Raw genomic sequence first — 26,194 nt, 5'->3', positions numbered from 1 at the left:
AACATATTTGAGGAGGGAGGATCATTGATCGGCTGCCTCCTGCACGACCTCTGCAGGAGGAGCCCTGGCTGGTTTGGCTCAGTGGATAGAACATTGGCCTGAGGACTAAAGGGTCCCAGGTTCAATTCTGGTCAAGGGCACATACCTGGGTTGCAGGCTCGATCCCCTGCCCTGGTCCAGGCACATGCGGGAGGCAACCAATCAATGTGTCTCTCTCACACTGATGTTTCTCTCTATCTTTCCCCCTCCCTTCCATTCTCTAAAAAAAAAAAAAAAAAAAAAAAAAAAAAGAAAGAAAAGAAAAAGCAAATCAATGGAAAAATATCCTTGGGTGAGGATTAACAAGAACACACAAGAAAATACAAGATAAGCCTGGCATCTGGTAGTGACGGAAAGTAAGGGAGGGCTCCAAAAAACTAATGAGCAAACAAACAAAACCCACACACAAGGGGGCAAGTCCAAGGGACACAGGAGCCAACGGAGAGACTCCTGGTGGCCAATGCTGGAGTAATTGAGTAACAAAATAAAGCAGTATTGGATTGTAACCCCAGCATAAAATAAATATCCAGAGTCCATATTGGTATAAGTCAATGACTGAATAAATAAGTAAACGGGGAAGAAGAGACACATGTCTTATGCAGAAGAATTGCAAATAATTTATGTGGCTAATCGAAGAGGTGGAGTGTGACTTTTTCCTACGTGTGGGCTGTGCACAGTGACTTCCTTCTGAAGAGGACAGTATGGAAGGAGGAGAGGAGCAACCTTACAGTGGAGGAAGTGACAAATAATGGTCTTAGCCGGGTGACCAAGGCCAACATCAACAGTGACGAATCATGTTGCTACTATGTGCCCTTGAGATGATGTGATGAGAATGACCCCAGTCTAACCACCGGACGACTCGCAGCTGAGGGGTGTTCTACAAAATGTCCGACCAGTGCTCCTCAACACCGTCAAGGTCGTCAAAAGCAAAGTCTGAGAAACTGTCACAGCCATGCGACATGATGACAAGGAGACACGGCGAGGACATGGTGCCCTGGAAGGGATCCTGGCGCAGAACAAGGACATTAGGCAAAAGCTAAGGGGATCTGAATAAACTGTGGGCTTTTGTTGACACGGGTGTGTCAGTCTTGGTTCATTCACTGTGACCAATGTGCCCTAATAATGTTAGACGTCAACAAGAGAAACCCGGTCAGGGATCTATAAGGGAACCCTCTGTACTCTCTTTGCAACTTCTCTATAAATCTAACACTTCTAAAAATAAAACAAACACACAAAAATACCATTTGGGTGTAGGATGAATAAAGGTGGCTTTCTGATTGCCTTGTTTCTCCATACACACACACAAAAATAAAAATCGGGCCAATATGTTCCCACCTTATCAGAGAGAAGCAGGCTGCAGGGAGGGGAGAAGGGGAGTGGTGAAAGGGGTGGACATGGTCAAGGTCACATAGATATTTGGGCAAAAAGGGCCTGGATCTCCACTCTCCTGACCACTGGCTCCAGACTGGATGAAGCACTGTCGCTCATTGGTGCCAGGAGGGGTGGGTCCAGGTGGTCTTAGAAGACCCTATGAGTGCTCACAGCCTAAGGACCACCCACACAGTATCTGCATCTTTAAAAACACTGAAGGCGCCCTGACCAGTTTGGCTCAGTGGATAGAGCGTCGGCCTGCAGACTGAAGGGTCCCGGGTTCGATTCCGGTCAAGGGCATGTACCTTGGTTATGGGCACATCCCCGGTGGGGGGTGTGCAGGAGGCAGCTGATCAATGTTTCTCATCGATGTTTCTGGCTCTCTGTCCCTCTCCCTTCCTCTCTGTGAAAAATCAATAAAATATATTTAAAAAAACACACACAAAAAACACTGAAGGCATTGCACTTGGGGGGGGTGTTGGACAGTTCGGTGGGGGTGACATTATGCAGCAAAGGGTCTTCCCAGCCTCCCTGAAGGCCATCCCCTGCAGGCTCTGCTCCTCTAGCTGTGTGAGCTCAGGCCAGTGAGCCCAAGTCTCTGTGCCTTCATTTCCCCCTGGGGATGGGGACACTGATACCAGAGACAACTCTGTGAGGATGAATAAGATCAGGCAAAGAGCAACGTTGGGTAAAGTTGGCCAATCTTTTATGCAGAACATGAGCTTAGGGCTTTGCTTCTCCTGGAAAATACGGCAGCTCCTGGGGCAGAGTGGGGTGGAAGGGCAGAGCAGGGAACAGAAAGCGCATCTGCTCCAACTCTGGGACTTTGCTGGAAGCCCCATATGTGGCAGTAATTCCTATTTCCAGGTACCATTGCCAACCCGATGGATTTTATCTCGTCCAAAGTGAGAAGGAGTCCACTGACCAACGCAGCCCATGAACTAATGAGCGTGGTCTAGCCCCCGGACACAGTGCAGCACCGTAGGCTACACAGAAGGTGAGGACCGCAAAAGTGCCCAATGGCTGAAAGATACGATTCCGTCTGCGTCACATAAAACGTGTGTGTACTATGCAGCACAGGAGCACCCAGATGGCCGGGGTTCAAGTTCCAGCGTGGGCCTCACTCCCTGTGTCACCTGGGGGAAGTCACTCAACTTTGTATCTCAGTTACCTCCTCTGTTAAATGGGCAGAATAGTCCTTCCTGCCCCAGAGGGCCGCTGCGAGGATAAACTGTGCTGATTCACGGGAAGAACTTAGACGACTGCCTGGAACAGGAAGTACTTAGGGAACAGGAGCTGTCATAGAAGTGGGACTCTCCATGGAAAAGGGCTGGAGAGCAACACATGCACTTCTAGAAAAGTGACTTCTGGGAGCAGGCTGGGGATTGCCGGGGCCTGGGGAGGGAGGACTGGGGGGTGACTGGCTGCTTAAGGGCTACGGGGTTCATCTCGGGGTGACGCAATGTTTTGGAACTAGATAGAGGTAGTGGCCACACAACATTGTGAATGTGTTAAATTGTGCATTTGGAAATGGCTACTTTTATGTTAACTGAATTTCACGTCGTTAAAAAAAATACAAGCAAAAAGACTTGTAGGAATTGGGTTAGTTGAAAAAAAAAACTGGTGGCAAAGAACTTTATAAGATACTTCTTATTTTATCACTTTTGTCCAGTTTTATTTTTTTTGCAATGAACACGCATATCCCTTTTATAATTGAACAAATTAACTGTACCTTCTTTTTTTAGAAGGGAAGGGGCACGTAAGAGAAACTGCGTGGGGTGGGTGGGGGTGGCATTGGGTGAGCGCTGACTCACCCTTCCTGCCCACCGGCCCCTCTCCCCGTGTGGGGCTTACCCTACGGGGAGGAAAGTGCTATTCGCGGCTCCATTTCAAAGGGGGAAAGTGAGACTCAGCGAATGTGAGCCTTTGCCCAACTCACAGAGCCTGATTCCAAAGAAATCTTGTGGCCCCATCGCACAGCCCCTATTTTCATGTGTAAATAAGGGGTGTAAAACGATTTCTCAGGTCTGTCCGCTTCTGTTTCTCTCTAGTCCCCAGACACCTGGCTCAGTTCTCGAAGTGTCAGTCCTGCCTCCGGTGCCCAAATCAGAGGGCCCACCCATCCACACCTGCCCTGCGCTCCAGCGGGGACACCTGCTCTCCAAGCAGAAACCAGCCCTCCCACCAGGCCCCACTCACTCCTGAGCTCTGGAAAAGTCACCCTGGTTGGGAAGCTAATAAACATAAGCAAGGAAAGCTAATGCGCAGCTCCCTGTAGCTGTACCTGCCCCACTGACCACGAGATGAAGAGACCCCCGACTCACCCCGGCCGCCTCCCGGTGCAGGATCCTGGCCGCCTCGGCCCGGCCCAGGCCCAGCTGCAGCCACACCGGGCACGTTTTGACGAGTTTCTCCAGGACGCTGATGCCCCGGGGAGCAAGGCAGTTCTTCGGGGTGACCGGCGGACAAGGCCCCATGCCATCTTCCTCCTCCTCTTCCTCTCTTTTATCAACCTCTGGACTAGGACTGAAAACAGAATCAAACGGTCAGCCGATTCTGCAGCCCCACGGGGAGGGGTTTAGAACCAGTGGGGGCTCAATGCAACCTGCTGACTTATTTAGCACCTAGGAAGCCAGTGGCCCCCGAGGGTGTTAAAAATGAATGAACTCTTCACCTTTCGGTGCTTATAACAAAACTAGAGGCCCGATGCACGAAATTCGTGCAAGGGTAGGCCTTCGCAGCCCTGGCTGCCTCGCGGCCCCAAGGCCCCGCCCCCGCCCACTGGTCGTTCAGGAAGGTCATTCCGCCCGTCAGTCGATTTGCATATTAGGCTTTTATTATATTGGATGGGTTAAACATAGATAGAAACAACCAGCGGTAGGACAACACTGGAGTGAACCTCACAGAAACACAGTGTGAGGGAAGTAGCTAATCCCAGTCCAGGGTGGGTTCAGAGGCCTGGGGGAGGGATGAGCCAGAGGGTGCATTTGAGCAGAACTCTGAACAGGATTTTAAGAACCTTTTTAGTGAACATGTAGCTTACACACAGTGAAATGCACCAGTCTCTAGCATACAGTTAGACAAATTCTTACAGTGTCTATGCCTGTCGGCTACAACCCAGATCAAGGCAGAAAACTGTGCTGTCCGATACTGTAGCTACATGTGGGAACTGAGCTCTGAAAAATGGGTGGTCAAGCTCGGCCCGTGTGGCTCAGTGGTTGTGCGTCAACCTATGAACCAGGGGGTCATGGTTCGATTCCCGGTCAGGGGACATGCCCGGGCTGCAAGCTTAATTCCCAGTGTGGGGTGTGCAGGAGGCAGCCAATCAACGATTCTTTCTCATCATTGATGTTTCTATCTCTCTCTCCCTCTCCCTTCCTCTTTGAAATCAATACAAAAATATATTTTTTAAAAAGGGTGGTTTGGGGCCCGGGAATTTAGGGCACTGGGTGAAAAGGTGAAGGGATTGAGAGTACAGATTGGTAGTTTCAAAATAGTCACAGGGACATGAAGTACAGCATAGGGAACACAGTCAATGATACTGTAATAACTATGCATGGTGCCAGGTGGGTGCTGAAAATATTGGGGTGGACACTTTGTAAAGTACATGATTGTCTAACCACGATGCTGTACACCTGAAACTCATACAAACTAATATTGAGTGTACACAGTTATTAAAAAAAGAAAAGTGGGTGGTCTGAGCTGAGACCTGCACACAGGGTTTTGAACACTATTGGTATGAAAAAAAGACTGTAAATAGCTCATTAATAATAACTTACATTGATTACACTCTGAAATGATAATCGTTTAGATATACTGGGTTAAATAAAACATTAGTAAAATTAATTCCACTGATGTCTTTTTACATGTGGCTACTAGAAGATCTACAACTACCTACGAGGCTTGTGTTCTACCTGTTGGATGCGCTGATACAGACATTTCCAGAAGTGTCTCCTGTGCCCCCTCCCAGTCAGCATCCCTGCCCCCACCAGCAGGACGGGACAGGCCAGGGAGGGGGGCAGAGGAGAGCCTCGGGCTTAAGAAACAGCAAAACCAAAGCAGAGGTCCAGTTTACGAGATCTTGGACCCTGCCCGGAGCACTCCCCCCCACCCCACCCCCACCCCCCGTCCACAAACACACTGTGATTCTAGAAAAGGAGGGATGGCATCTGAGTGCCTCCAACCCGGAGTCAGGTGGGCTGCATGGGCTGTTTGCATCCCACCTGAGGGAGGAACTAAGTCTGCAGGGGTGAGGCCTTAATCAGGCCAAAGGGGGTAGTTAGTTATGAAGCCAGGAGGCTGTGGCTCTTTGCCCTGTGTGTCCCTGTGACGCTGCCCAGGGTCACCCGTGATCAGGGTTGGCATTTGCTGTCAGGAGAGGCCCTGGGGGAGGGATGAGCCAGGATGGAGCCACTTCCTGGGGCGTGGGGAGGGGCCAGAGGGCAGCAGGACCCAGAAGTCCTGATGAGGGAATAGCATTTCCTAAAGAGGAGGGTGGGGTCCTGGTGGTGGTTGGGGGGGTGGGTGAGGGGACCCGGGAAGTGGATTAAACGGTCCAGCAGAGCTGTGCTGTGTTAAGCAGGTGGGTTTTGCAGAGACCTGAGCAGGGAGATGTGAGGTGATGCGGACATGTCAACGTCACTGTGCTACAATTCCTCCCCTGACGCCCCACTCCCAAAGCCTCCGAGAGGCCCTCCCGCTCCTGGATCTGTGTGTGCGTGTGGCTATTTATGGATTTCCCTCTGGGTCCACACAGAAGACGGTGCCAGGTTACCAGGGCGGCAGGAGTGTCCCAGGCAGTAGGGGGCACCACGGGGCTGGGGGCGTGGGGGCAGCAGGGCAGCCCCAGGGTGTCCACAGGCTGTGACATTGGGGCCTGGTGGGTCTCATTCGGAGCTCAAGACCGGGGCAGCCCAGCTGCTGTTGATGTAACCTCTTCCCAAGCCCTAAAGTGTGGTTGCAGCATCTCCTCTGGGAGAGAAGTTGAAACAGAGGAGCCAGAATTACTCAGAAAACAAGCACTTCAGGGCCCATTAGTTTCCTCTAACCCCCCGCCCCCCGCCCCCTTGAAAACCAAAAATATCTTCTGGCACCAAAAGGCTTGATGATCATCCTCAAATCTCCTCCCTTGGCCCAGGGCCTCCCTGGGGGGGCAATGAGGACTCTAATGGCAGCTGGGGTGAGAGCTATAGGCTCCTTTCTGCTCTGCCACAAACTGGGCAAGTCCGGTCCCTCTCAGGGTCTCAATCTCCTCATCTGTGCAATGGGCAGGGGTGGCCGGGAAGATTCCTCCACTGGCTGAGTGGCCCTGGGTGACCCCTGGTAGAAATGAGGGGTTTGCCTCGCATTCATTCATACTACGAATATTTTCTGAGGGCCTGCTAGTGCCAGATGTTGGTCTAGGCACTGGGTTAGATCAGAGAACAAAATGATTCAAAAAACACACACATATCAAAACCTAGTTATAGAGCCAGGAAGATGTGGCTCTTTGCCCTGTGAGTTCCCGTGCTGTTGCCCAGGGGCACCAGTGATCAGGGTTGGCATTTGCTGTGGGGAGAGGCCGGGGGAGGGATGAGCCAGGTTGGAGCCACTTCCTGGGGGGGAGGGGTGGCGATAGACAAGGACAATGAGGGACCTAGCGTATGTCAGATGATGACCAGTGCTGGCGAGGGGAAGAGATTCCAGACACAGGGCTTATGTTATTTATCTGATCTAGAAAAAACTGCAAGGAAGCCAGGGAGGTGGCAGGAGCTAGGGAGGGGGCGAGGTCAGCGTGGGGAAGGGCAGGGGTCCTTGTAAGGATTCTTGGAGAGTTGGCGCTAAACCCATGGACATGGAGCCCTAACTGGTTTGGCTCAGTGGATAGAGCGTTGGCCCTCGGACTGAAGGATCCCGGGTTTGATTCCAGCCAAGGGCAGGCTTGAACCCCGGCCCTGGTCGGGTGTGTGCAGGAGGCAACCAATCGATGTGTCTCTCTCACATCGATGTTTCTCTCTCTCTCTGTCTCTCCTCCTCCCTTCCACTCTCTCTAAAAAACGATGGAAAAATATCCTCAGGTGAGGATTAACCAAGTAAATAAATAAATAAACCCATGTACGTGGACACCTTCCCTGGGCTGCCTTCTGACAACTGGCCCACACCAATCCCCAGGCTTCTTTGGCAAGAAATGGGCCCATTAAGTCCTAGTGGGGACTGGGTGGCTTCTGGGCCCCCGGAGAGTCTTCGGGGAGCCACAGAGATGAACCTGCACCCCTGCCTCCAGCTCCCTGGCAGGGGGCACGCCCTGCTTTCAAGGTGACCAAGAAGAAACTCTGCCCCAGGCTCTCGCATCCCGGGACTGTGCCATCCCTCTCTTGCGATCACGTCCTCCCCTGCTCTGAAGCCGTCAATGGCGCCCACTGCCTAAGGAATCAGTCCAGTCTACTAATACTGCAGGTATCCCTTTCTGAACAGCACCTCCCCATAGACTCCCCTACAAAGGCTGCTCTTCATTGCCCAGCAAAAGCGGCACATCCCCACCTGGGGCTCCTACAGGTTCTCTATGACCCCCTCCAACATTCTCTCCAATGGGCAGGCAAAGGTTTATTGCATTGGACCCAGAAAGCAAGAACCATACAAGAAAAGACGGATAAATCAGATGCATCACAATTTAAACTTGTGCCCATCAAAACACCTCATTCAGAAAATGAATACTCAAACCACAGGTGGGGAGAAAATATTTGCAAAACATGCATGCAACAGAGAACGAGCAAATCCTATATAATAAAAGGCTAATATGCAAATTGTCCCCTCGTCTGGGAGTTTGACCAGGGGGTGGGGCCGGCCGGCCAACCTCCCGCATCCCCTCCCCCCAGCCGGCCCAGCCCGATCGGCCAAATTGGGGCGGGCAGGCTGGACCCCACCCGTGCACAAATTCGTGCACCGGGCCTCTAGTTAATTTATAAAATGAGCAAAAGATTGGAAGAGCCCTCAAAGAAGAAGACATACAAATGGCCAAAAAGCAGGTGAAAGAGCGCTCACCTCATTAGTCATAAGGGAAATGCAAATTGAAACCACAATGAGATACCACGTCCCAACCACCAGCATGGCTAACATTACAAAGCCTGCCACCATCACTTGGTGGAGGGTGGATGTAATGAGGACTCTCGTACATTGCCGGGGAGAACGCACACTGGCACAACCACTTTGGGAAAAGGCAGGTTTTCATAAACCTTAACATACGCTCGCCCTCTGGCCCAGCCATTCCATGCCTGCGTGTAAACCCAAGAAAAAAGGAAAGCGGATGTCCACTAAAAGACCCGAAGACACCCTAGCTGGTTTGGCTCAGTGGATAGAGCATTGGCCTGCAGACCAAAGGGTCCAGGTTCAATTCTGGTCAAGGGTTAGGGTTGCAGGCTCCTCCCCGGCCCGGGCCTTGGTCGGGGCTTGTGCAGGAGGCAACCAATCGATGTATTTCTCTCACATCGATGTTTCTTACTGTCTTTCCCTCTCTCGTCCACTCTCCCTAAAAATCAATGGGAAAATATCCTTGGGTGAGGATTAACCAAAAACAAACAAAAGACCTGAAGCCAAGCGCTCTCAGCAGCTTTACTCATAATAGCCCCAGACTGGTCCAGGGGTCCATCGATGGGAGAATGCACAAACAGATGCTGAGGCATGGAGGAACAGCAATCAATACGGAACTACAGATACTAGTACACACACCACATGGATGACCCTCAAAAGCTTTATGCTGAGTGAAAGGAGCCAGAGGCAAAAAAATTCATACTGTATAGGAAGTTCAAGTGGTACACTCAGTATGTGTATTTACACTTTATCATGTGTAAATTTTACACCAAAACAGTAAAAGAGAACCATAGATAAATACTGGACTCTAGTTAATGATATGCATTCTAAAATATTCATGGAGTGCCCCAAACTTTCTTTGAAATGCAAAAAAAATAAAAGAACAAGAAAAAGGTAGATGGATAGAGATATGTAATAAAACAAATATACAAAAACATTAAGGGTAAGAGGGTAGTATATGAGTGTTTACTGCAAACTTCTTTCAACTCTTCTTCTGTTTAAATTTTTTTTATAGTAAATTATTGGGGATAAAGTTTGCCCCGTCCTTGAAGGCCCGTTCAGAAGAGGCCTGCCTGCTGTTGATAGAAGCCCTAGGTTTGAATCCAGGCTGTGCGATCTCTGTCCAGTTACTTTAACTCTCTGGGCTTCAGCTTTAGCATTTAAAAAAAGACTAATAATAATAGTCCTGCTAGTAGAGTGTTTGTGCAGATTCGCTAAGATGCCTCTCAAGTACTTTGCACAGCACACACAATCATAGTCAATGTCAACTATTATTTTTCTAGTTCTAATCCTTCTTTTCCTCTTCTTGCTACAATTCTCCCACTTGGTAGCCTTGATTTTAGGACCTAGCGCGTTGGATAGAGTGACTGAGGTATGCATCTGCGTGTTGCGCTCAGCTCATACCCACGATAACATCTGGCCCCAGAGATAACCCACAAGTTCAAGTGCCTGGGAACCACATGGCTTGACATGAAAAAAGACGTCAGTTTGTTTTGGCACAGAAACAGCCTGGGAGGGTCCCTTTGACACAGCGAGCCCAGCTGGTGCTGGCTGTCCCAGAAACCTTGTGATGACACGTGCCATAGAGGCCATCCGTGGGGGCTCTGACTAAACCACCGGAGAGGCCAACGGCTCTTAAGATACGGCTCTCCAGGAATTGTCCACGCCTCTCCCGGGGGCTGGTGCAGCCGTAACAGAGGCCTGTGCAGGGCCCCTAAGAGGCGACTTGGCAGCTATGGGACCTGAGGGTGAGAGGATCTCTAAGTGTCAAAGGCTACAGCAAGTGGAGAAGTTAAAGGAACAGCTGAGGTGGGGAAGGTTTGGGTCTCCCTTGGGTCACAGGAGCAGGGAAGCCCTGAGGAGACAGAGTGACAGGGCACCTGCTCTGACCGGGCCAGAGGGGTAACGGGGCTGGGCAGCTGCACCTGCTGGCTTGGGCCTTGGGTGACTTGAGCTGGCTGGGTGCGCACCTGTGACTGCACGGTGCCCATGGCCATGACGGTGGCTGTCAGGCTCTGGCAGGATGGCACAGCTGGGGATCCCTGGAGCTGGCACCGGTCCGGCTCTATTTCAGTGCCGTGATTACTGTTCTACAACAGCCTGGCCACGTCAGCGCTAACTACCAGGGACCATCGCGGAGCCCACACGGCCCTGGACATGTCATCTGCCGGCAAAACCAGTGACCCCAACACCCACGCCTCCCTTCTCAGCAGCCACACCCCGCTCAGGGCCCTGCAGAGGCCTGCCTGCTGTTGATAGAAGCCCTAGGTGAGCCTCAGAAACTTGAGAGCAATTCCACCGGAAAGAGAAATTGTTCCAGGACTAGTTTTCCTTCTGCTCCTGGGAACAGAGCACTTCGCTCGAACCTGCAGTGCTGACAGCCTCTGACACCCAGGCTGCACCGCCCAGCTGCCGAGTGGTCAGACACTCGGGGACCCCGGCCCAACTATTATTATTCTAGTTCCAACTCAGCATCCGGTTCATGGGGGAATTCTCCCACTTGGTAGCCTTGATTTTAGGACCTAGCGCGTTGGATAGAGTGACTGAGTATGCATCTGCGTGTTGCACTCAGCTCATACCCACGATATCTATCAACAGCAGGCAGGCCTTCTCAGCAGCCACACCCCGCTCAGGACCTCGGCTGATTAATGGCACCGTTGGTGCCAAAACAATGAGCCTCAGAAACTTGAGAGCAATTCCACCGGAAAGAGAAATTGTTCCAGGACTAGTTTTCCTTCTGCTCCTGGGAACAGAGCACTTCGCTCGAACCTGCAGTGCTGACAGCCTCTGACACCCAGGCTGCACCGCCCAGCTGCCGAGTGGTCAGACACTCGGGGACCCCCGGCCCGGGGCTGCAGGGACCAGGGCGGACTCAGCATCCGGTTCATGGGGGAGATTTTCTCACCAGCTCCCGGAAGAAGGAGTAAACTGGCATGGTGTGCCCCCAGCTCCCTGTGTCCCCGTCACAGGCTTATGCAACGTGAGTGAGAAGAAGAGAAAGATCTGCTCCTGGTGGAGAGGCATCCAAGGGGGCTGCTGAGCACAGAGGCGGAGCCACGAGTGTGGCAGCCCCGGGTGGGGCCCCTGGACGCTGCGTGTCTGAAAGGAAGGCAGGAGGTCTCCCAGCTACGAGGATGCGGCTCGGCTCGGGGCCACCTCTGCCCCAGGGCAGCCGCTCAGGAAGTTCCGACGATGCCTCCCTGGGAAGAGAACTGAGGCCCCTTGTGCAGACTTGGCAGAACCCCGGGGAGTGTGGGATGGAAGGGGAGGACTGGGAAAAGGCCACCTCCGTCCCGTCCACCACCCCGACCTCAGCTGGCCGGCCTCCCGCCACCATGAGACCAAGGGAGAGGCCTGGTCCCCAGGCTCTCAGGGCTCCCGGGCCAGCAGGGGCAGGCGTGGCCGCAGTGGTCCGTGCTCAGGTGTGGCCCGATCCCTCTGAGCAAGGTGTGTGAGTACCAGACAAAGCCCATCTCTCCAGTTGGAAGTGGCACCTCTTTCTCGAGCTGGGACAGGACCGTCCAGAGGCCTGGGGAGGAGTGTTTCCTGACTCTGACCCTGGAGCCTGAGGCCACGCCATGCCTCGGCCCTCCCTCCTGGGTGAGCGGGACAGTCACTCACTGCCACCCCCACACCTTATCCTTCCCCTTCCCCTCCATGCTCACTGCTGCTCACCAATCCCCCTGCACAGAGGGGAAGGGACCGAGAAGATGGGGCAGGAGCGGGAGTGGGGGATGTCACAGGAAGAGGCCTTGACCTCTCAGCTGACGTCCTCTCCCTGCAAATGCAGCCAGAGACTCGGTGCTTATTTCACACAATCTGCCAGCCCGAAGATAAAGAACGAGCTCTCACCCCAACCCCGGCCACATCCCAGCCATTGTGACCTTCGGCGGCGTGTTTAACCTTCCCGGGCCTCAGTTTCTCATCTGCACAATGGAGCTGGTAATGCCTGCCACACGGAAGGTGCATCCAGCAGCACCCAGCACACAAGAGCCCCTCAAACAGGTGGTTGTTCTAGCTGGGGTAACCATGTGTATGGTCATGCCTTTTCTCCCAGGAACACCTGTTGCTATGGCAACGGCATGAGAACTGGCCCGAGAGAAGTGAGAACCCATCAGTCAGCCCCCTAAAAGCCATCAGAGCACCACGGGGGTAAAGCACCCCCAAGAATGAAAATGGTTGCACCTACTCCTCTGAAGACAATGTCAAAATCTACGAGATGGGGACCCCGGAACCCAAGCCCCAGCAGCCTCCCTCCCAGGACGCACTCGAGAGCATAAGGTAACAGTGAGGATGCTCACTGCAGCAGCGGTCACACTGAGAGGGCGGAACAGCCAATGTCCATCCACAGACAATGGGGAACAGGCTGGACTGGCACCCAGCGGCTAGGGGGCAGAAACCACCGCCTCCCCATGAAACCCCGAAATCCTGTCTGTAGCACACGCTGATTTCCTGATTTTGACCCTTGTGCCGAGGCTAGTAGGAGAATGTCCTTGAGTTTGGGAAATCCCCACTGAAACAAATAGGAGTCAAGGGACACAAAGCCTGCTTCTTCCCCTCACAAGGTTCAGGAAAACATGAACGAGAGAGAGAAAGAACAAGCAGGTGTGAGAAAATGTTAACATAATTGGTGGGTCTGGGTAAGAGTGTCCACATGGGGATTCATGGGTCTATTCCTGTAGCTCTTCTTGGAGTCCGGAGTCACGCCAAATGAAAAAAACTTCTAAATCAAACAAACCCCAACACCTAATGTTAAGTGCCAGGAGCAAATCACAGAAGGAACAAAACCATGTAGATGAGGTATGAAAACACACACAACAGTTCTGTGTCTTGATTGTGGGTGCGTACGCACACCAAAGTCAGGATGGTGGCTGCTCTGGGAGGCGGGATGGGGAGAAACCACGATGGGGAGGGGTGTGAAGGAGGCCTCAGCCAGTTCTGTAACGATTTACCGGTTTTGAAAAGATTGGAGGCAAGTGGCAAAAGACAGGATTTAACAAAGCTGACGTATGGGCACTCAGGGTGTTGTTAGGCTTTTCCCTAGCTTTCGCTGTGCTGGAAATATTTAATTAAACAGCAAATGAAACGCCCACGTGCACACACCTGTCCCCAGGTCCCAGAGCCTGTCACAGCCAAGCAGACACGGCGTGGGGTTCTCGGGCACCAAGCTCATCCATTTCTTGGCGAAGACTCCGGCTATTTTTCCTTGGGGTTCTCAACTCAGTCCGGAGCCTGGGGGGCCAGTGTTGGAAGTAATCAGGATGAGGCCACCCAAAGAATCAGGCCCCAGGGACTTTTTGAGAAATCCTAGGAGAGCTGCCGCAGAGGTCAGCAGAGCAGAGCCAGGGAAAGTCATGGGTCCTTTTTCTGCCCTGTGGCAGCCACGGGACTTGGGCCAGGAGGAGCAGCCGGTGCCAGAGGGAACGAGGCCCTGGCGTTCCCGATCGCAGGTGAAGATGCTGGCGGGGATGCGCAACAGCGCGGCAGGCATCGGGGGCTGGAGAACTCCCCACAGGCCCCGGTGTGATGACAGAGGCTGGCCGCCCCACCCCTCCGTGCCTCAGGTGTCCCCCTCTGTCAGCAGGGAGCTTGTACCCCTACCTCAAAGGCCGTGCGAGGATCAAATGGAAGAGTGTAAGGAAAGGATCCAGCCACAACTGACACGTAGCCAGTGCTAACTACTAGATGAGATGGAGGCTTGGGGACAGTTTGTGGAGGAAGTCAAGACTCTAGGCCGCAGGGAAGGAATTCCGGTTGGTGAGGGAGGAGGACCTGAGACCGTTCGGAGGGCAAGCACACCCAACGACCAGTGGGGACATTTGGTTTGGATCAGTGGGGAGCCAGTAAGGCACTTGTCTAGGACCCAACATACTAAGTCCTGATGGGTAGTGTTTGCCAATTTCCATGGTGTCAATACTCCCACCATGACCGATATGAAGCTGTCAATGGTTTAACAAGCAGCTGGCAACATTCCTGAATAGATACAGTAGGGCTCTGGGAGCCTACCAGCTGCAGCACCAATGGGGTTAAGGCTGCCCTCAGCCTCGAATGTTCCCCCACCTGGAATCCTCTCTACCATCCCCATTTGCAGTTGTTGGACTCGAGGGGATCACATGGTGGAAATGGAGGGAGGTAAGAGTTTGTGAGCTGAGGAGTGACACGGCAAATGCTGCACTCACAGAACGGGTGGACACAAAGGACCTGGCACCGAGCTCCGTCTCGGGAGACCTTGGTCTGGTCTGTCCTTCACTAAGTGGCCTTGGTCAACTCACTCCCCCTCTCTAGGTTCAGTGAGCGGCCTCTTCAGAAAAATGAGACGGTTGGACAGGATCTGAGGCGGAAGGTCGGTTGACTTTCCATGGGAACCCAGGTGATTGGCAGCAGCTGCCTAGATGGTTATGCTGGAGGCGGGTCAGAGAGAGAATGTCAGGATCTCTCGGTGACGTCTGCACCGGAGAGCAGCTGCCGCCGAGCGGTGCCTTTACTGAGCGAGGCCCAGATCAGGGACGACGGCGCTTCCAGCACAATGAATGCCATGACTCTGTGACTCACCGACCCCTGGCTAGACGCCACCTAAGGGCTTCTCTGCTAAGCCAGGCTGGCTCTGCCCCAGCAACAGCCGGGAGAAGGCGGGCGGCCAGCCCAGCTCCTCTGTGGCTTCCTCTCTGCCAGATGCTTCTGCCTGGACGTGTGGAAGCTGAGCCGCAGCTGCCGCCTGCTTCACCTCTGGCCCAGCCTTGGGTGGACTCAGGACCGAAACCACAGCTCCTGGCTGATGTGGGGATGGGAGAGACGCAGCTGGGCTCAGAATCAGCCTCTCTCACACACATAGTGCCAAACACGTGGCAAACACCCCCAGCCCAGGTCCACGGGCTAAATACTGGCACGGGGCCTTGGCAGATCCAAGGCCAATCCTCGGAACATCCTGTGTGACCAAGATCCCTGGGTTTCTCTCGCCCAGAAACCAAAGGCCTTCTATGATGAGGGCGGCACAGGGGCAGCTTCAGGCCCCTGACCCTCAGCGTGTCAGCCTTAAGGAGCCTGGGGCTCAGCTAGTGGGCCTCTGCCCGCAGCTTCTGGGGGGAAGCCAGCCCCGGCAGGTCTTCCGGACCCAGGAAGTGCTGAGAGCCGGTCAGGCTGTCTCGCTTGCACGTCACAGACCACATCAAGGGGTCTAGCAGCTGAAGGCCTTCAAAGTTTCCGCACCTGTGTGTGCTGCAGGCCCTGCTGCTCGGCGTGTGTCAGGCCCGGCCCGGCGCCCAGCCTGCCTTCCAGGAGGACTGCTGGGTGCGAGGCTGTCCCCTGGGGGTTGTGCCTGCCCAGATGAGGCCCGGTGGAGCCTGCGGGGGCACCAGCTTCAGTGCTGCGGGCCCTCCTGGTGGCTGCTCCCACTATGCCAGGCCTGTTCCCCCGAAACCCCTTCCTCAGCCGCTCCAGTCACTGCCTCACGGCTTCCCTCGCCTGCCTTCTGGCCCTGGCTGCTCTGTGCTCTTGGGAGCCCTAGACACCCTACCTCCTGGGACCCTGGTTGCTCCACCCTCCCTCTGTGACCTCCTCTGGCCCCTTGATCCAGCCTAACCAGACTCAGCCTGCCTGATTTCCTGATTTTGACAGCGGGGTGTTTAACCTTCCCAAGAATGAAAAGCACCCCCAAGAATGAAAATGGGTGCACCTAAGGGCTTCTCCCCACCCGACACCAGCCTGGGCTAGAACCCTGTCCCCAGTGCTGTGTGCGATGAGGCACTGAGTGCTGGCCAGGGCTGTGTTGACAGTAGTTTAAACATGGGTTCGGGAACCAGGCAGCCCAGGTTAGAATCCCAGCTTGGTTGCCTTGGCAAGTGATGAAACCTCTCTTTGCCTCAATTTCCTTACATTTAATATCAGTATAAAATATAATACTTGTAAGTAGTATAAGTATTATATTTTATATTAAGTATAATGTAAGTATTACTACCTTATAGGATTGCTGTAAAGAGTTCAGGATAGCAACTGGCATAGAGCAAACACCCCATCATGTCATCATCCATCCATTCATCCACTAAGTATTTATTGAGCATATACTATGGACCAAACACCACTCGAGACTCATCATCATCATAATAATGACAATAATAGTTACACATAGTGAAAGAGCAGCGGACATTTCTCTCCTTCTCTGCTCTCCCAAAACAATCCTTAGAAAGTTCACTACACATAGACATGGTTACTGGAGAAGACAGGATTTGGGGGGCTAGTTTCCTGACTGCAACTGAAGCTGGAGGCAGCAGGGACACAAGAACCCAGGTCAGCAAGGGCACTGGGCAGGCCCCGTGTGTCTCGGTGACACATGGACGGTGAGATGGGCTGAGGCCACCTCTGCAAGGAGACAGGGAGGGTGGCCACGTGGTGCCGCTGGGGAGTGAGGGCCTGAGAGGCTGACGGGCAGAGGTGGAGGGAGGCACTGCACCCCACACCCTTTGTACCTTTTGAATTTGAGCCACACGACTCCACCACTTATTCAAAAAAAGAATTCAGCCCAGCTGCTGTGGCTCAGTGATTGAGCATCGACCTATGAACCAGGAGGTCACTGTTTGATTCCTGGTCAGGATACATACCCGTGTTGCAGACTCAATCCCCAGTGTGGGGTGTGCAGGAGGCAGCCGATTCTCTATCATTGATGTTTCTATCTCTCTCTCCCTGTCCCTTCTTCTCTGGGATCAATAAAAGTATGTTAAAAAACAAAGAATTAAAACAACTTGGCCTTTTGCCTCATTGCTTCAGAGAGAGCAAGAGGGGTGGGTCACCAGCAACTCTACTGCAGCCATCGGAGAAAATCCAGCCGCGTTCTCGTTCGTACGGGAAGGACACAGGCTCATTAAGCTGGACTGAGTGGACGTCCAGGAATGGGTCATTCAGGACAGCTACCTGCCTGCAGCATGTGATCTCTTTGTATATAAAATTTTAAAACTGCAAATAATAATCATAAAAACAACCACCACCAATTTGGGACTTTGAACAAGAACGGTTCTCGTTAAGGGGACTGCAGGTGGGGAACTGCGCTTTTTTGTTTGGGCTAAGATTGCACATGGGAGGTCATCTCCCTTCTGGAATCTACCTCAAAGGCATATTTAAAAATGCAGATCGCCCAGCTGGCGTGGCTCCGTGGTTGAGTGTCAACCTATGAACCAGGAGGTCACGTTTCAATTCCCGGTCAGGATACATGCCCGGGTTGCAGGCTTGATCCCCAGTGTGGGGGGTGCAAGAAGCAGCTGATCAATGCTCTCTCTTATCATTGATGTTTCTATCTCTCTCCACCCCCTCTCCCTTCCCCTCTGAAACCAATAAAATATATTTTTAAAAATGCAGATAACGTTTGACGGACAAGGATGTTCACTGCAGTGGGATTTACAGTCGCCCCAAACTGGAAACAAATGGTGAGCAATACCACTGGTCACACGGCCGGCTCCTCCCCTAACTCTGCCTCCCAGTGATGGTCGCTTGTACTGCTGTGCCCAGGCTCAGTACTGAACGTGTGTTCAGGAGAATTTTGTTAATAATCGAGTGGGTCAGGAAATATCAGTGCTATATAAAATTGGAAACATTCAACCATTTCTGGCCTACAAAGGAAGCATGTTTAGATATTTAATCTAATGCAAACCCAGGATCACAGATCGGTCCAGGTAGAGTTGAACATGTTTAAATGATGCAGAGAAAAGATACTCACTGGATTCATTGGAGCCTTGTCTGAAATGGGGAAATGACTGGAAACAATCTAAATGCACACCATATAGGGACCAGGTAAATGAATGGATACTATGCAAGTGTGTTGTTTTTTTTTAAAGAAAAGAATGAGGAAGGTCTCTGTGTACTGATATGGAAAGGTCTCTAGGGTTTGTGGTTAAATGACAAAAACACAGGACAGTAGGTAGCCTGTGCTCCCGTGTTGGGGAAAAAAAGAGAAATTTCTGGTATTTGCCTGAAGAAACCCCGAAAGAAGGCACAAGAAATTAATAACTAGCGGGCCAGGTGTGAGAAGGAGTCCACAGGGCACGAAGGTGGGAAGACCTTTTCACTGAATGCATTTTTTAAAAATTATACTTTTATTGTGCATCTGTGAATGTATCACCTACTTAAAAAATAAATTAGTAATGTTTCCAGAGATTTCTGAGGGAGGGCCAGGCATTGCTCTAACTGCTTTTACATAAACTTCAAGTTAATCCTTTAAAACAACCGTATAATTCTGGTTATCATTCCCGTGTTACAGAGGGGGAAGCTGAGACACAGAGAAGCTAAGCAGCTCACGAAGGCTGTGAAATTAGAAAGTGACAGAGCTGGGATTTGAACCCTGGCAGTCTGTGAGTGTACAGTCCCATGACCTTAACTCCTCCGCCAAATCCCTCCAGGTGCCTGCTTGTGATGTAAGGTTAAACTTTACAAACATACAACAGGAGAATAAAGAGATGGGAGGGGAGATCTTGCCCACAGAGTGGAAGATGTAATACTGTCGAGACGCGAGCTCTACACAAACTGATCTACAGGATCTGTGCCACCCCAGCTCAGACCCAAAGGTGTTCTGTGAAAAGGCACAGAGAGAGGCAAAGGACCAAGATATCAAAGACGCGTGTGACGAAGGGGGTAGGGTTTGCTCTGCTGGATACCAAGTCCTATTCTACAGCTACACTGATGAAGACAGAGAAGTAGGTCAGCAGACCAGACTGGTCCAGAAACATCCCCACACACACACAGTCACTTGACTTATGTGTGGCCACAGTAGAGCACTGAAGAACGGACAGTCTTTGCAACAAAATGTGCTGAGACAACTGGGTATCCACATGGGGAGAAAAGAAACTTGACTCCTCTTCACAGCGTCTGCAAAAACCAGTTCCAGGAAGACTGTCCTGAGCTCAGTGTGCAAAACAAAACAGAAGATCTTTTGGAAGAAAATAAGGAATGTCTTCATAATCTGGTGGACAAGAGTCTTCTTAATAGTGCGCGCACACACGCACACACCCCCTGAATTGGACTGCATTAAAATGAAGACTTTCTGTTCATTAAGACACCATGAAGGGGGATGGAAGTCCAGCCCCAAATGGGAGAAGATACCTGTAACCCACACAACCAACCAGGGGCTCAGAACCAGCGTATACACAGAGCTTCTACACAGCGAGCAGGAAAAGATGGAATGAGTAAAAAAATGGGCAGGGGGCTTGAACCGGCACTTCACACAGAGGACGTCCAAATGGCCAACAAGCGTACGTGAAGGTTCTCGAAGGCAGGAGGATGCAGGGACCCTGGGATGAGAACTATGAAGACTGGCTCCGCCAAGGACTGGGGGGCGCGTCGAGGCACCAGGCGCCCTGCTCTGCTGGTGGGAGGTCCTCATCCTGAGATTAGGAGACTCTTTCCTCCTTCTTCACACGTTTCTGTACATTCCAAAATTTTACACAGAGTGTGTACTATTGTGAAGACCAGAAAGCAATGGGTGAACATTTCAGGGGAAACAATAAACATGGAAGAATGGATGCCTGGGGCACAGTCTTCCCGAAGATCAGCTCGATCTGGGTCTCTCCCTCACACACAACAAAGCAGAAAGTGCTGGAACTGGACAAGCTCACAGTAGGCCCCGCGGGGCTATCCCTCGGCCACGTGGACTAGCCAAGGGGACGGGCCTCTATCCTAGGGAGCAACCTGGTCCAACACTCCCCTTACCTGTGGCCCATCAACCTTCTCTGAACCTCAGTGTCCTCATCTGGGAAAAAATGGGGAACAGTATCCCACTACCCACAGGGCCAAGTAGCTGAGCAGATCAGATGGCATTGGGTGTGAGGAGAGGTGGGAACCTAAACCCAGAGGATTCCAACAACTAGTTTTCAGCGGGTAGGGCCTTCCCAGTTCACCATCTAGCTCAGTGGTTCTCAACCTTCCTAATGCTGCGACCCTTTAATACAGTTCCTCATGCTGTGGTAACCCCCAACCATAAAATTATTTTCGTTGCTACCTCATAACTGTAATTTTGCTACTGTTATGAATCGTCATGTAAATATCTGATATGCAGGATGTATTTTCATTGTTACAAATTGAACATAATTAAAGCATAGTGATTAATCACAAAAACAATATGTAATTATATATGTGTTTTCCGATGGTCGTAGGCGACCCCTGTGAAAGGGTCGTTCAACCCCCAAAGGGGTCGCGACCCACAGGTTGAGAACCGCTGATCTAGCTGCTCCTTCGCAAGTGCTGTGCGTGAAGGTGAAAATGTTTCCCGTCTGCACCATCCAGTGTGGTCACCACTCGCTGCCTGTGGCTGTGAACACCTGAAAGAAGGCTAGTGTGATGGTGACTTCATTTTAATTCATTTAATTTATAAAACAGCTGCTCAGGGCTACTAGCTAAGGCACTGGAATGAGAGTGGCCGTATCTCCACTACATCTTTTCAGTGTGTGAACTCATGTGCTACGTGCGGGACTTGTTTGTAACTAGGATGAGAGAACAAGACAACGAAGAAAACTGTATGCATGCTGCGTGTTATCTGCATTAGCCATCCCCCTCTTCAGAGAGTTCTTCAGGAAAGGAGATTCACTTGGCCATCTGTCCCGGGGCTTAAGGAGCAGCCCCATGCGGCTGGCGGCAGGTCAAGGCCCTTCTCGGGTCTGGCTTCTGCACAGGACCCCACCCAGCCCTCCCCAGGCTTGTCCCTGCAGGGCTGCGGGAGTCCTTGCCCAGGGATGGACCAGGCTCAGAAAACAGGAGGCTCGGACGGCTTCGGGGAGGCCCATCCTTGGCCCCTTCTGGCCTCCCTCCCTCTAGGAGCACCCATTTCCTGCGGCGACCCGCAAGACACGTCCCACTGTGACCCTGGCCTCAGGCCCTGCCTGCTGCTGACTCAGTGGTTCCCCATCCCCTGGGGAAACGGGAAGGAGATCACAGGCCTCTCCCCACCTGACACTGGGCTGAGAGGGGAGACGTGCAAGGGGGGCAGCCCCACGGGGGACATGACTCACCCCAGGAGACACAAGGGGCCCCTCCTGCTGGATCTCCACTCGGATTTCTCTTTTCCTCACCCTGGGGGTCTGGGGCCTGACCGAAGCCCCCTCTGCTCCTGATTTCAGTGTTTGCGAAATGAGGCCGAGGACAGTATCGAGCCCAGAGGGTTGTTGCAAGGGCAGCGTGGCCCACAGAGCTCACACGGCTCCATGAATGGTCGCTGCAGACAGCATTCTTCCTGGATGGCTGGGAGAGGGCAGGAAAGGCGTGGCCCTGGGAAGGGAGCCGGAGTCTGTTCTAGCCTCTGCCACAGGCCTGCTGGGTGTCCTCGGGCAAGTGTCCCTCCCTCTCTGAGCCTCGATCCCTCAGTAAGGAAACGAGCAGAAGGATACTCACACCCCCCTGCTGCAGAGCTTGCTGGAAGGGGGACACATGACCAGTGTGTGGGGGATGTGCTCTGACCAAGTGAACCCCCATTTCTAAGCTGGAGGGGGGTCTGGCACCGAGCCAGCTCAGGGCCGAATGCAGCGATGCCTGACAGTGGCCTCCCATGGGCAGGCTGTGGACTCGGCCCCGCCTGCGCCTTGCAGGAAACTACTGCAGCGTTACATTCCTTCCACCCCTGGTGACACTGAGTCACCCTGCAACCCACCTAGCAGAGTGGTGACCACATTTCCTCTGTGGGGGGAGGAGCTGTCATGTGCACACGCAGTCCCGATGCCGCTAAAACAAAATGGGCCCAAAACCCCACCCTCAGGGCGCATCTCTTGTAGGTTTTTGTTCCCTGTTACCATGGGCACCCCCTGCCCTGGGGGCACCGCTTGGGCCCCAGCTCGAGGGAAGCCACTGGTAGGAGGTTCCCAAGAGCAGGAGGCTGGAGGAGGCGAGGACACTGGCTGGTGAATGTTGGGGATCCTCAGGGCGCTGGGGGGGGAGAGAACAAGGAGCTGTGAGGAGCAATGCCCACGCCTGACAGGCACCGTCCCCACACCCAGTGGCTGCAGGGGCAGCTGGGGCTCAGAGAGACTGGTGGGTGGTGCTGGACTTCCTCACCTGGTCCATCCGGCCAACTCAGGGCGGGGCTGGGAGGTCACCCCCTCGGGGACACTCGGAGGCTGGGGGAGGTCCCAGCAGGCACACCAGGATAGAGGGGCGCAGCAGGGCCCTGCAACCTTGGGGTGCAACACAGGGCTGCAGGGAGTTCTGAGGCTCAGGACAGAGGTCCCGACTCGGACAAACCTGGATTCAGGTCCTGGCTCTGCCACTGATGGTGGGGAGCCGCGATCAAGTTGCTTATGGTGCCTCAGTTTCCTCGCCTGTACATCGGGCCCTGTAACCCCAGCCTCACAGGCTGTGACTATTAACAGATAAAGCTCTTAGTCAAGGGGCCTGAAGTCAGCCCGCGAGACAAACTTGCTGTCATTGTAAGTGTCCAGTCTCTGAATGCCAACAATCCCCACTGTACATTGGCCTCGATCGATTCTTCTATTAGATTCTTCTATCAGAATCACCGGATATGAAATCACACTTTTTCCTGGGAACTGTCCTTTCCTTGAATTTCACCGGGGGGGAGCGGGGACCGGGCTGAGAGAGCGGAGGGACAGTGCGTATCGCAAGGACGTGTGCATTTTAAAGAAAGACCCTACGTAAGACGGGCACTTCTTCACCCGGAGGGTCGAACTGCTGATCGGGGGCGTGCAGACAGCGCCGGGCAGAGATCTGGGGTCGTTTACCTCCATGATGGAGATGTAGCCACTCCCATTCTTTGGGGGCAGTTGTGTTCCATGAAGTCCCCGTGAGCGCTGAATTAGCAAATTCCGAACCATCGCGCCAGGGAAGGCACAGGGGTAGGTTCCCGCCAACCTCTGATCACATTTTTGTCAACGGATCAACACACCACCTCGTTTTGTGTGTGTTTCTGTTCAAAGACACCTTATTTAGCATGTCATCGATTCATTAATACTGAACGCACGACCAACAGCACAGGTAACTCGGGCCTGACCGCAGCTTATCCAACACACGTGTCCTCCGGGAGGCCCCGCAGCCTTCTCACTTTTACCAACACTGGACAGCACTTCAGTACTAGACGTGGTAGACCTTTTCAACAGCAAAACCATCCGCAAAAGGCCTACAAGTGTGAAACACGTGGCACTAGCTAGACCCCGACAGGGACACTTGTTTGAAGTGTGAGCATTGGGCCAGGGAGGCTGGGCGTCCCCTCATGCGGCCTCAGGTGGGGGCGTGCGTGTCAGGAGATTCACATTTTTCCTCATCGGCCACGTCTGCAAGTGACTCCCCAGGCGCTACAGTTTTGGGGTAACAAATGCATTTTGGCAAGTAGGCGAGTTTACAGATTCTGAACCTGTGTGTCATGAGGATGGACTGCAAATGTCCCTTCATGAGGCTGGCACCCCTCGCGGCCAACCTGGACACAGACCCTGGTCTCAGAGCAGGGCTCTCCTCCGACACTGGGAGCTGCTGTGCCATTTGAACTTGAACCCACCGCACACTCCCCGTGGTCCAGGCCAGGCGACCAGTTCATCGGCGACTGCTTAGCTGCTGAGGCTGCCCGGCTGCCACATGGGTCAGTTCCTGTCGGAGGCAGAGTTTATATTTGGCCGGGAAAACAGAGGAAGATACCTGCGGCAGCTTTGGGGGAGCCTCTGCCAGCCCTGAAACCTAGGGGTGTCCTGAGAGCCACTCACCTGGGCTTCCCCTCATTGTGTCATGAGCAGGTCACACAATCTTAAGTTTATATGAAGAGCCTACTGTGTGGGGGCTGTTGTGCCACACGCTCCTTGCACTGAGCCCAGCACACAGTGGGGCTCTGTATGAACGGAGGAAGCAATGATCAGGTCAGGGAGCCAGCTCCAGGTCTCACAGCAAGTCAGGACAGGCCTGGGAAAGGACAGGGGTGCACATGAGGATTCCCCCCCGCAGCCCCCCGGGTGGCTCGTGGCCAAAGAGGCGAGTGGAGTGGACTCAGGGGTATGGAGTTAGAGCCACTCAGAAGACCAAGGACTACATTCCTTAAACACCTAGTGAGTCGAACTCTGTTCAAGCTCCTTACGTGGATTAACTCATGGAGCACATCAACAGCACTATGAATTGGGCATTGTAGGCACCCCCATTTTACAGATGAGAAAACTGAGGCACAGAGTGGAATGTGAACTCTGACAGTTCGATCCAGCGCCCGCACCCATAACCCCTATGCTGTTCTCTTCCACCTCTCAACGTCCACACGTCCAGAGAGCCATGCTGAGCCACAGCAGCCACCCTCTCCTGGGGAAACAGAGGGAGGTAATAAAGGTGGCCTCCTTGGCACCGGGGTGCTCACCTCATCAGCACCAGGTCTGTCCACCCTACCTCCTAGATACACCCCCGTGGGACTGCTTCTCTCTGTCCCTGCTGCTGAGAGCCTAGGCCAGGCCACCATCACGCTGGCCTGGACCCCTGCAGTAGCCTCCTTCCAGTCTCCCCATATGCCCCCACCCCCCCGACCCCATGCCCTTCTTCCCACAGCAACCTGAATGCAAGCCAGCCCATGCGGTTCCCCACGCAAATCCCTATACCCTCGACGCAAATGTTCGCAGCGACTTTGTTTGTAACTGCCCCAAACTGGAAATAACCCAGATGCGCCGCAGCGGCTGATGGCTAAGCAAATGGCGATGAGTCCACAGAGGACATTCTCTCAGCAATAAAGGAGCCCCACCCCGACACGCACAGGAGGAACGGTCCCTGATGCATTCGGCGAAGTGAGAGGAGCCAGGCTCACAGGCGGCTTTCACCTGGCTTTCTCCAAAAGGCAGAACGCAAGGATGGAGAAAGGAGTGACTGCCAGGGTTTGGGGGGCCCGGACGGGGCTGACGAGAGAAGGGCACAGGGGAGTTTTGGAGGGGGACGGACTGCCCTCTATCTCGATTGTGGTGGTGGTTACGGGACTGTCTACGTTCGCCAAAATGGGCAGAAATGTACGCTCAGAAGCGTGAATTCCACCCCGTGTACATCTTAGTTTGTGGGTGTGTTGTGTCTTCCCGAAAGACATGCTGAAGACCTCAGAAGGCGGCCTCATTTGGAAACAGGGTCACTGCAGGTGTAAGTAGTTAAGATGAGGTCATCCACTATGACCGGTGTCCTTTGAAGAAGAAACACAGACACACAGGGCGAAGGCACTATGTGACCATGGAGGCAGAGACCGGAGTGGCACAGCTGCCAGACAAGGGACCCCAAGGACCGCCCAGGGCCACCAGAGCTTGGAGGAGGCAGGGAAGGGTTCGCCCAGAGTCTCAGAGGGCCGTGGCCCTCAGCTGCCTCGCCCTGGAACTTCCTCCGCTGTGTGAGCCTCCCAGTTTGTGTAACTTGGTGACAGCGGCCCTAGGAGACGAATACATAACTCGATTCAAAAAATGAGGGAACAGCCCTGTCTGGTTTGGCTCAGTGGACAGAGTGTCGGCCTGTGGACTGAAGGGTCCTGGGTTGGATTCTAGTCAAGGGCACGTGCCTGGGTTGCAGGCTCCATCCCCTGTAGGGGGTGTGCCGGAGGCAGCCGATCAATGATTCTCTCTCATCATTGATGATTCTATCTCTCTCCCTCTCCCATCCTCTCTGAAAGCAATAAAAATGTATTTTTAAAAAATGGAGGAACACATCTGTCTCAATCTTCACGGCCTTCCGGCTACAGCCTAAGAGCCTCGGCTGTCTGGCCCCCTCCCGCACGGCCCACCCTCCATCCACACAGAGCGTCAGGCACACA

General features: G+C 53.2%; 1 protein-coding gene across 1 annotated transcript in view; it reads right to left on the bottom strand.

Moving 5' to 3' along the window:
* The window catches only part of RIN3 (Ras and Rab interactor 3), a 76,219-nt gene extending 72,007 nt beyond the window's left edge, over positions 1-4,212 (bottom strand). The window contains 2 exon segments of the mRNA XM_006100536.2: positions 3,735-3,936; positions 4,193-4,212. Coding sequence (XP_006100598.1) covers positions 3,735-3,936; positions 4,193-4,212 — 222 coding nt within the window.
* Between the last annotated feature and the right edge of the window lie 21,982 nt (positions 4,213-26,194).

Source organism: Myotis lucifugus, unplaced genomic scaffold, assembly GCF_000147115.1.
Source record: "Myotis lucifugus unplaced genomic scaffold, Myoluc2.0 scaffold_316, whole genome shotgun sequence".
In the NCBI taxonomy this organism is placed as follows: domain Eukaryota; kingdom Metazoa; phylum Chordata; class Mammalia; order Chiroptera; family Vespertilionidae; genus Myotis; species Myotis lucifugus.
The sequence above is the reverse complement of the archived record's forward strand: the minus strand, read 5'-3'. Positions and strand labels throughout refer to the sequence as shown.